The following is a 10,758-nucleotide window of genomic DNA, read 5'->3' as shown; positions in this document are numbered from 1 at the left end:
GCTCGAGAGGTGGGGCTGAAAGTATATTATAGACTTTATTTAAACTGCATTTGGCCATTAATTCGATATTCAAAGAGCGCCCTCTTTCGCCACATAGACATCATTTTGTCAATTTCTGGAACACATCTCCTGAATCATTTTCCACACACTGTAAATTTTTGTTTTAAGTCACCAAAACTTGGGGTTGATGATATGACACAATGCAGATTCTACTCATTTTGTTTCTCATCAAATATCATTTGTTACTATAATATGAATAACTATTTTCAATGGTTTTGGGGGTGAGTGGGGGGGGGGGTCTTTCTGCTTTTGTTCTCGGTAGAGGGTTTGTGACCAACCTAGCTGCAGGAAAGGTCATGGGCAATTAATAAAGTCAACATACAACCCCAAAATGAATTACACTAAGGCATGCGATTAAAAAAAATATATCAGATGTACATCATTAATTTATTATGAATTCGTTTTTGTATTATGATGTCGATTAAAGGGCACGTCTATCACCCCAACAAAAAGTTGATTTGAATGAAAAGAGAAAAATCAAACAAACATAATAATGATAATTTGTTTATGTTTATAAAAACATAAACAAATTATCATTATTATGTTTGATTATTTGTTTATGTTTTTATAAACATAAACAAATTATTATTTTTAATTTAAGCGAGGATATGGCAATCTAAAGTTTGGCTTGATTTCATAAAATATCTTTATGCACATCCTGGAGGGTATGAAAATACATGTATATATATTTCATAATAAAATACAAAAGAAAGAGGAGTGAGTGACACCATCGAATCTCTCATTCATATTTCATACCACTGTGATAAGTTTCATGTATATATGAAGCTGTTTCGTAAAAATAAGCAAAACGTAGAAGTGCCATAATAATCATCATATCCGATTTTAATGAAACTCTCCGAGGTATGCTTGTTAGCATTTTGTCTATTCATTCAAATATTCCACCGACGATTTAACACCAGCCCGGAATCTATATACTTATGGCCACACCAGAGAAGTATTGAAACAACACCGGTAGAATCAAACCGATGCTGTTTTAATACTAATTGGTGTTGTATAAACATCTATCTGGTGTTATACTTATACCAAAACCGGTTTTTGCAGAGTACAGGTCGGTGAATAACCTTATGACCGGAACTAAAAGCGTGTAGCCTTCAGAGTAATCAGTAAATCATTATAATCAAGAATCTGGGCTTCGATGATTCCACGATATACAAACTCAACATGCCTCCCTTTTCAAAGGTTTTCCCAATAAATGATAAAGACAAGATAATGGAAGCGTCGTGGCGTCGTGGTTCATGGCTCTCGCCTCGGAAGCAGAGGGTCATGTGTTCGAATCCCAACGCGGCCTATATTGCAACAATCCAAACTTTGCCAATCTCTACCCAGCTGGTAAATGGGTATGCCTACCCGGGATAGGATGCAAAAATTATAAGTAGTAGACAAACCGATTGAGTCTTAGAACTCTTGTTGGAATGCTCCCAGGGAGGGGAGAAAGTGCAATTTGCAGCGAGCATTATTGCAGGATCCAATAACCGGAGTAAAATAATGTTCATGTAAAGGAAATTAGAAACGCAAAGTATAGAGCACTATTATTACTATCATCATCATCATTATTCTATATTTCAACTATTTCAGTTAGACTGGATAGCTGAAAAAAAATTGTGGTATAACTTTTGAGAATAAAACTGGAATAGTTTTTCATGTCACTGTATGGGGAAATGAAAATGAGTCTTCATCACAATTACAATATTGAAATGAAAACCCTAATTGCTTTTTTTACGTGAATGTGTAACTTGATCCCGACACATTATTAACCATTGGATGATAAAAATATAATTTCGAAAAATCAAACCTAATATATTCGGGCAATGCAGTTCATCATGCAATGTTTCAGATTTAGCCTGGAATTAATTTTGGGAATTCCATCCATCACATATACATGTAGTTATCTTAATTTTCGTATTACTTATATTGATTAAAAAGTCTTTGAGATTATTTGAATGCTGCATTTTTATTATTGTCCAGTTTAATCGGCTGTTTATCCCACTTTTGTTTGCTTTGTCGAATAACCTAAAAGGTTCCAAATACGTAATACAGCTTCTATTATAACCTCTTTTTTTACAGCGTGCTTCACGCTTTGGGGGAAGAGAACTGCCTAAATGTGCCTATTCTTAATTTTTCCCCCGAAAATTATTTGACTGAAATAAAAATGTACGACTACCATGACTACATGCATCCTCATTTTTCAAAAATAAAAGAGGAAATCTTGAATATTTATATATTAAAGTAAATTAGTTGTGTGACCATTTCAAGTCAGTATACAAATTATGAATGTTTATGAGTGCAATGGACAGAATGACATCTGCACTTCATGAGGTGAAAGATGAAATGATCCATTCAATGAATGGATCATTATTTCACCTTTCACCAAATGAAGTATTCTGTCCATTGCATGCATGAAAAACATTCATTATTTTGTTTATATGACACCTAAAAGATGGATTTTTTCATATGAAATTCATGAATTTCGATGCAAAACATGCTTATGCAGTGAAAGAAAAGGGGGAGAAAGAAAGGGAAAGGGGAAGGAAATGGGGAAAGGAAAGGAGGAAAAGGAAAGGGAAAAGAAAAGGGAAAAGTGAAAAGAAAACGAAGAATAAAAAAATTAATGGAAAGGAATGAAAGCGGGAAAAGGAACGAAAGAACATTTGAGAAAGAACAAATCATTCCGAAATAGGCCTATGTAATACAATAGCATGATGCATGGGAAATAAATTAAAAGATGACAAAATGGCAAACAATAGCGGGAAATGAAGGTAGAAAGGATTTGTCAAAAGCTAGATTGGAAAACAAAGAAAAGGGACAAGAAAAAAATAACCTTAATAACATGACTGAGCTGCCGAGGATATGAAAATAAAGAGCGGGAAGAAAGGTGGACTGCATACAATATTGTGCTATAAGCTTACTAAATTTTATGCAATAAGCTTCCGGGGCTTTGCCCAAGACCCCACGCAGTAGGGGCTCTTTATCTATAACCTTCAAATGGCTCTATATAACGCCCCCCCCCCTGTAGGGACCCTTCCTACATTGAGCTTTACGTTCAATCACATGGCGTACAGGCGCGAAGGAGGGGGGGGGGTGTCTTGGTTCCACACCAAAGAGGAAATAAAAGAAATTATAGGAGACAACGAATAATGAAATGAATGGAAACAATGAAATGTGTTATTTGCTGAATATAATGGATATCTATCACATAATTAAAATTTAATTTCAATAGGCATAATTTCCAGCTCGCTTTGCTCTCTGGCGACTTTTTAAAAATTTTCCCATATTGCTATGTTTTGCCCCCTCAAAATTTGGCTGAACTGGGTTGAATAAATGTGTTGTGTAAAAGCTATATTCTGTATATACCCGCGATTTGATTAAAAATAGCGGCAATCTCCGATGTTTAAATGGCCTTGGTATCAAGATGTTCTGGGGGCTCCAAACAGACCCCAACCGCATAGCACTGTCGTATATGAGATTGGAAGGGTTGGGCCATGGCCCCAAAAGTTCTACAATTAACCAAGAAAAAAAAGGAGGAAAGAAAACTAAAGGAAAAGTGTAGGATATGATTTTATACTGGATATAGGCCTAATGTCATGTCATGTCATGAAAATGTGATTTTTATTCTCGCTCGCTCGGGACTTATATTAAACAGCTTTTTAGCAAGGCATGCGCCATACTGCGCCTGTCGGGTTTTTTTTTTTTAGTCTCCACGCTACTACTGCAAAGAATCCTGTTCATAGTGGCGTACAGACCACAAAAAAAGGAATGGAAAGAGAAAGAGTGAGATATATTATTCCTTGGATTTCTTGTCAAAAGCTATCACAAAATTGGATTTTTGTATTAAAACGTCAAAATTTTTGCTCGCTCGCTACGCTCGCAACTTTTTTTTAAAGATAAATTTTGCCTGATACGCAATATCTGGCCATCTCAAAATCGTCGACTCATTACACCATTACGCCTGTTCAATTCAATTGCAATTCTTTATTCAATTTCCATTCAAAACATAATATAAAGAAATATAAAGTAATACAAATCAATTACAATTTTACAGAAGGGCATTCTTACTTCGTAAAACAAACATAAAAAACAGTATAATATATATAGAGAGCATAAATGGAAATGGTCATAACATATGACCAGGAAATTTTTGGCTCTTGCCCCCACCCCCCCCCCCCCACCCGGCCACCGACCTCTGTTACGCCGCTGATGTCCGGCCGGATATTTACAATAATTGCTTGTTTATAACTTTGCTATACAGCGGGCCCGGTAGCGCGGGACGAATCCACAGTTCCACCCAATCAATAGGGCCTATCTCTTTCCTCATACTTCCCTTTCTTTTGCGTGAACTTGACACAAAACAATGACTTTGTACCAGCTGATTTACAGTTGTTTGGTGTTAATCTCAAACCTAACCGTTCGACGGGCACACTTTACAGTACACTTTAGTGGTGCTTTATCATGTTTATAAGGGTAGTTCTCGGATGGGCTTATTCTGTTGTCAACAACTGCAAGTACAAAAAACACTGTCCATTCAATTTAAAATTTACTGATCCAGAATCGTCGTATTTTTTATTTTAGATTTATAACACAAATTATAGGGCATTTACTTTCTCACTCTTTTTTTATCTTCACATAATACTGGCTGCCTGTTAGGCAAAGACTTTCATATAAAGTTCTTTCCTTGGTCTTTAAAAAACTTAAAACCAACCATACACCAGTGTACCTATCAGATCTTCTGGAGGTGAAGAGATCATGTAGACTCGGTCTTCGTTCAGGGAATGTTCACCAGCTCCAACAAGTGAAGAGGTCTTGGGATGACACATCTTTTTCCGTTGCTGGTCCCCATTTGTGGAATTCAATCCCATTGGACATTAAAGCCTAGGTCACATAGCCCGGCCGGTGTCCGGCATCGGTGGAGCTCGGTGGATTTTTGAGGTGTCGCCGAGCTCCCCTCATCGGTGGCATAGCTCGGTGACGTGACCGGGCTCCGTCCGGAAATCTACAGGCGACCGACCAAACACCGGCCGATGACCGTCCGGAGTCTGTCTCAAAAGTGGAGATTTTTTTCGGCCGATGTGGCAGCAACTACCGGCCGACCATCGGCCGGACATCGGGGGGTATACGGCCGGTACCCGAGCAGGTTAAAGGACACCGTGCGATCACCGGCCGGGTTGTTAACGGGCTTCGAACACTGCCCGGCCGATGTTCGGCCGGTGTACCTCGGACTTGGGGGGCCGATGGTCAGCTATTCCATACCTGTATATATATGTCCACCCTACCTGGAATGGTCAGTTCATCACTATGGCTGCACCGAGAAGACTACGAATGGCGTTGTTAGAACACGAGCTAGCTCAGGCGAGGTTCCAGTACAACTTGGTCCTGGCAGCACTGCTCGAAGAAGCCGAGAGGGAGCGACAGAGGGCCGGCAGAAGAATAAGACGTTGGTGGGTGCGCGAGTGGATCCTACGCAGACCTCGTTTCGGCCAGTATGAGACGCTCATGAGGGAACTCGAGGCCGAGCACGCTGCCGACTTCAAATCCTACCTCCGCATGGTGCCACAGATGTTCTATGAGTTGCTTGACCGAGTTGGCCCCCGCATTGCCAAGACCACAACGTAAGTTTACACTTTATGAACCTACTGTCAAATTGTGCTGAAATGTCTTCCATCCATATTTATTCTAGTTTGATTTTATTCATATTTCACCCTCTTCTGTTGCAGGCATCGAACCCCCTTGGATCCTGGGCTGAAGCTGGCGATCACCTTGAGGTTCTTGGCGACCGGAAGCAGCTATCATGATCTGGCGTTCGCGTTTCGTGTCCCACACAACACCATCTCTCTGTTCGTCCCCGAGGTCTGTCAGGCCATCTACGACGAATACGAGGACGAGATGTGGGCCACTCCCCAGACAGAAGATGAGTGGCGCCCGGTAGCCGAGGGATTCGGAGACAGATGGAACTTTCCCCACTGTTGTGGCGCGATCGATGGGAAACATGTCGCCATCAAGAAGCCCCCCAAGAGCGGCTCACTTTACTACAACTACAAAGGCTTCTTTTCCATCGTCATGCTTGCAGTGGTAAACTCTGACTACAAGTTCATCTGGGCGGATGTGGGGTCACCAGGGTCGTATTCCGACGCCGGCATCTTTAACCGGTCGCGACTGGAGCCAGGTCTGCGTGAGGGAACGATCGGACTACCCCAGCCGGATCCCCTACCAAATGACGACCAGGACACACCCTACTACATGGTCGGAGACGACGCCTTCCCCCTACGGCCATACATGATGAAGCCTTACCCTCATCGGCACCTGAAACGGGACGAGCGGATCTACAACTACCAGTGTTCCAGGGCACGCCGTGTGGTTGAAAACGCGTTTGGTATATTCGCCAATCGCTTCAGATGTCTGCTAACAACCCTGGGATTGAGACCGTCGAAAGTTACCAAGATCGTCAAGGCCTGCATGACCCTTCACAACCTCATGAGGACTCGTTACCCCAACCTTCAGAATGCTGACCTCGACCGGGAAGATGAGCAGGGTCAGATCATCGCGGGTGCATGGCGAGACCAAGCCGTGCTCGAAGATGTGCAAGCAGCAGGGCACGGGCCAAGATTGACCCGACCAGGCAAAGAACTGCGCGCATACCTCAAGAATTACTTTTGCAGTCCTGCCGGGAGTGTGCCATGGCAAGATGTGGCAATAAACCAGCAGTAACTTGTGTCTAATATTGTTACAGTATACCGGATGCAGCCACAGACATTCCATTATTCTTCTCAGGACTTAACGCATTTTTGATGTGTTATACTTTCCATTATTCAGTATGTTGTTTGCAAATAAATCTGTTATTGGGTAATCTTAAAACATTGCCTTTGCTCTTTTTAATTTGAACACTAGTAATAAATGCCAAAAGAAATCAAACCTGTTTGAAAGAATAAATCAATATTAAAATACACCAGTATGAATAAGATGAGATGTGTGTAAATAATACAACAGCAACACATTCATTGTGATTGAATTATTTTTAATCAAAGAATAATCGTCATTGTATCTTTTCTTTCACCTTTAAAAACTAACCTTTCATAAAGAAAAACACTTGTATCAACCAATATGATTAGCTTTGTAATTTTGTAATAGGCTTCAAATGATTGCCCATTAATATGTTTTCACCTTTTAAAAAGTATGTGTTTTTTCATAATGAGGAAGGATCTCCATTGTTTACATATCAGATAAAGTCTTACGAAATATTAATTTTTACTTGAGTACTGTTTAAGTTTTGATCTATGCAACTTTGTTAAAATTAACCAATTTTTTTGGTGTGTTCTATAAAACCTTCTAAATGACATTTTCTTTCCTTCTAAATTAACTTTGTTTTACCTTTTGAGTTCTCAGTTTATTGCTCTAAGATGTTAAAAAGATAAAAACAATAAAGACAACGACAGAACTTTAGTTTTCATACCTTGGATGTTACCACATACACAATAAATATGGCAATAAACATAAACTGGCACGGGACACCGGCCGATACTCGGTCGTACACCGGCCGATGCGTATTCCGATGTGGTAAGGATGGGGCTGCGATGAGGGAGCTCGGTGAGAGCCCGTCGAATTTTTAACTCCGAAGTTAAATTTCGCCGAGCTGCCACCGATGCGGTTTTTAGCCCCAAACGCCGGCCGGTGACCACGGGAGTCCGGCCGGTGTCCGGCTAAAATCGCATCGCTGGCTCATCGGAACCTCATCGGCCGGGCTATGTGACCTAGGCATAAGTTGGCCCAGTCAAGAGAGCTATTCCACAAAAAATTAAAGACTTTCCTCATGAGGGAGGCATTTCCTTAACTGTTGTGTAATAAGGCCGAATTGTTAATTTGACTACCAACTTTAAATGATTGTGTATTTTTCTTGTCAGTTTGTTTAATTTTTGTGTATTTATTAATTTATTTCTGTTTTATATAAGTTGTTAATTGTGCACCTTGAGTGTCATCGACAGATATGTGCGCTATACAAATATTTGATTATTATTATTATTCATAATAATCACCTGCAAAATCATAATGAGGGTGTACTCTCGTTGCCCCGGTCCATTAATGTGTTTCTATCTATTCTGCGTCATATAATTTTTCTTTCGCTTTCGATTCCCGAATGTATTGTTAGATTATAGGTTAAATGCGAATTCCTGAAAAACAACAACAAAAGCATATGTTATTAAATACAATGTGACTTCCCGCCCGCGCAGTGCACCAAAATGATGCGTTGTAAAAAAATCGGGAAAAAAAATCATTTAGAGCCTGAACACAAATAAGGTTGGGTCTTTTTATCGAATTACTCGGGGGAAAATGGGGTATTGGGAAAAATTGATTGTAAGCGTATTGCAACATAATAGTTAAAGCTTTCTTCGATGTCTAAATTGTTATTGTCTATAAAGTGTCGTTATTCTTCAGGAGATTTTATGCATAAATCGAAGAAGCTTTGCTATTAATATTGGAGCCACTATTCACAGGAACTTTGCTGGTCTGTAGATAATAAAATAACAGTAATCAATGAACAAATTAACTCATCAGAGAGTGACCCTCATCTTTTTTTTACATTACGACTTTCTGACTCTTTCTCTCACTTAGTCCGATTAGCGGGATACTGGGTTCATCTCCGATGATTATGAAAATCGTACGGGCCATAGAGTATAGTGCCAATTCAAAAAGATGACATCAATACTGACAGATATGAACCACTAATAATTGGTATCATTATATCGTTATAATTTATAGCGGACTAGGGGCAGCGGAGCGAAGTTGAAAGTAGGGGGTAGGGGGCACAGGGAAAAAAGGGCACTATCTTAAAACAAAGAAAAATATCCACAGTGGCGTAAAGGGGCACTGATTCGAGAATGGGCAATGACAAGAAGGCAAGGGGCACTTGCTTACACATAAAACGGATCCTTATCAGGTGAAAGGGGCACAGAACACGTTCGAGAGCGGGCATTTTCGCTTCTTATACGACAATTGAAGGGCGCTTGGTCAGTGGCATACCGTGGGTCACGGCATTGGGGACACCAGCAAGATAAATTGAGTCGCTTAGTGCGCGCGCGAAGCGCGCTAAGTTACCAGATATACTGACCAAATAGAGGCATTTTAAGGATAGTGCCATTTAACGGATATGTATTTCACTAACGATGGGACCACGAAGTGCGAGCTGAAATTGTTTTTATATTCAGACCTAAAAAGGGACATTACAAGCAAATTTGTATAATCATGATACGTACCTCTCTCGCTAAACAAACAATGCGAGCGCGAATCGCGAGCTGAAATTTTTGCATATATTGACCCCCAAGCGGAGCTTAAGGACTATTTTTTAAGGAATCCATTAAGAGTATACGTACCTCACCATATAGTCATCTAATGCGAGTGCCAAGCGCATGCTGATTTTGTTACAATTACATCTTAACACATGAAGCAATTTTTGTAGTCATTGTAATCATGATTATCCGATCGTAGGCATTTCACTAATCATATATTGCGAGCGCGAAATGCGAACTGAAAATATAGGAAATTCAGACCTGAAGAGGGGCATTCTAAGGCTTGTTTATAGGAATTCACGAAGAAAATGCGTATTTCACCAACCAAATAATGCGAGCGCGAAGCGCAAGCTGATTTTTTTTTATATTCAGATCAGACATTGTTCAAACTTGACACAAGTTGTTTACTTTTGTAACACGATGTTGAAAACATTCAAAGAATTACCAAAAAAATAAACAATTGTTTAAATGTTTAAACAACTTGTTGTTAGAATGACAGGTTTAAACAGCGTGGATTTTTATTTTTTTACTGGGTGTAAAAAATTTATGAAGATTTATAATTATATTCACATTCTGGTCGGTATGCAAATGAGGGGACCGATGGTATCACAAACTCACTATTTATTTTGTATTTTATTCAATAGAAACATACTGTATAATGCTTTTACTATTTCCTCATCAATGTCATGTGAAACAAAGCTTTATTCATTATGCCGAACATAATGGAACTGGCGTTGTTTTAAAACATTTTGTGCTCAAGTCAAGTTGGACGTCCTTCTTGTTGAATCTGTAAAAATATAAATGTTGTATATTTTAAACAGTGATAATGATAAAAAAAAAAGGTGAGGGACATTATCAACTCTCTCATTTGAATAATACTGATGTATACATATATAGACCATCAAATCTCTTTTCCTGTGATTTAATCAAATTTAATTTAATCTGTGATTTAACCAAATACTCTCTTATGACCATCATCACCATCATCATCTCCATCTCCATCATGGCCTTCATTTTCATCATTATCACCATCATCCTCATTCATCTCCATCTTCATCATTATATAATTATGAACAAAATAGCATTTCCATTTATAAATGTATGTATTAATTTGTTTTATTCCGGGGTGTCATTTTTTTAAAAGCAATCTGCTAATAATGACAATCCTAATTCTCCTGCAAACTGTAACTTAAATTTTCTTTGTTGATAGTAGATCATATTTATTTAGAATGACTTTTTTTTCTTTCTTTTCTATTCATACCAAAATGAATTACCGATATGTTGTTACGTAATGAAAATTGTATGGTATACGAATGTTATGAATGCAGAAGAAAAAATCAAAATAAAAAAAATCAAATAAGCGAAACCTTAAAATGTTATAACTTTCTTATTCTACATCATTCAG

At 39.0% G+C, this 10,758-nt stretch overlaps 1 protein-coding gene across 1 annotated transcript; it reads left to right on the top strand.

Annotated features, from left to right (window-relative positions):
* Positions 1–4,947: 4,947 nt before the first annotated feature.
* LOC121416107 (putative nuclease HARBI1) lies at positions 4,948–6,963 on the top strand. Its single transcript, XM_041609563.1, has 2 exons — positions 4,948–5,684; positions 5,790–6,963. The coding sequence occupies exons 1-2, from the start codon at positions 5,272–5,274 to the stop codon at positions 6,778–6,780; spliced, it is 1,404 nt and encodes a 467-aa protein (XP_041465497.1). The 5' UTR covers positions 4,948–5,271; the 3' UTR covers positions 6,781–6,963.
* The last annotated feature ends 3,795 nt before the right edge of the window (positions 6,964–10,758 follow it).

This window comes from Lytechinus variegatus, chromosome 5 (assembly GCF_018143015.1).
Source record: "Lytechinus variegatus isolate NC3 chromosome 5, Lvar_3.0, whole genome shotgun sequence".
NCBI lineage: Eukaryota > Metazoa > Echinodermata > Echinoidea > Temnopleuroida > Toxopneustidae > Lytechinus > Lytechinus variegatus.
Note: the sequence above shows the minus strand (reverse complement) of the source record. Positions and strands in the feature narration are given on the sequence as shown.

What these genes read in the sequence shown, in the direction of transcription:
- LOC121416107 (XM_041609563.1), top strand. Translation starts at nt 5,272, where the DNA reads ATGTTCGGCCGGTGTACCTCGGACTTGGGGGGCCGATGGTCAGCTATT. An exon ending in CGCATTGCCAAGACCACAAC is followed by an intron (nt 5,685 to 5,789) that starts GTAAGTTTACAC and finishes CTTCTGTTGCAG; the next exon opens with GCATCGAACCCCCTTGGATC.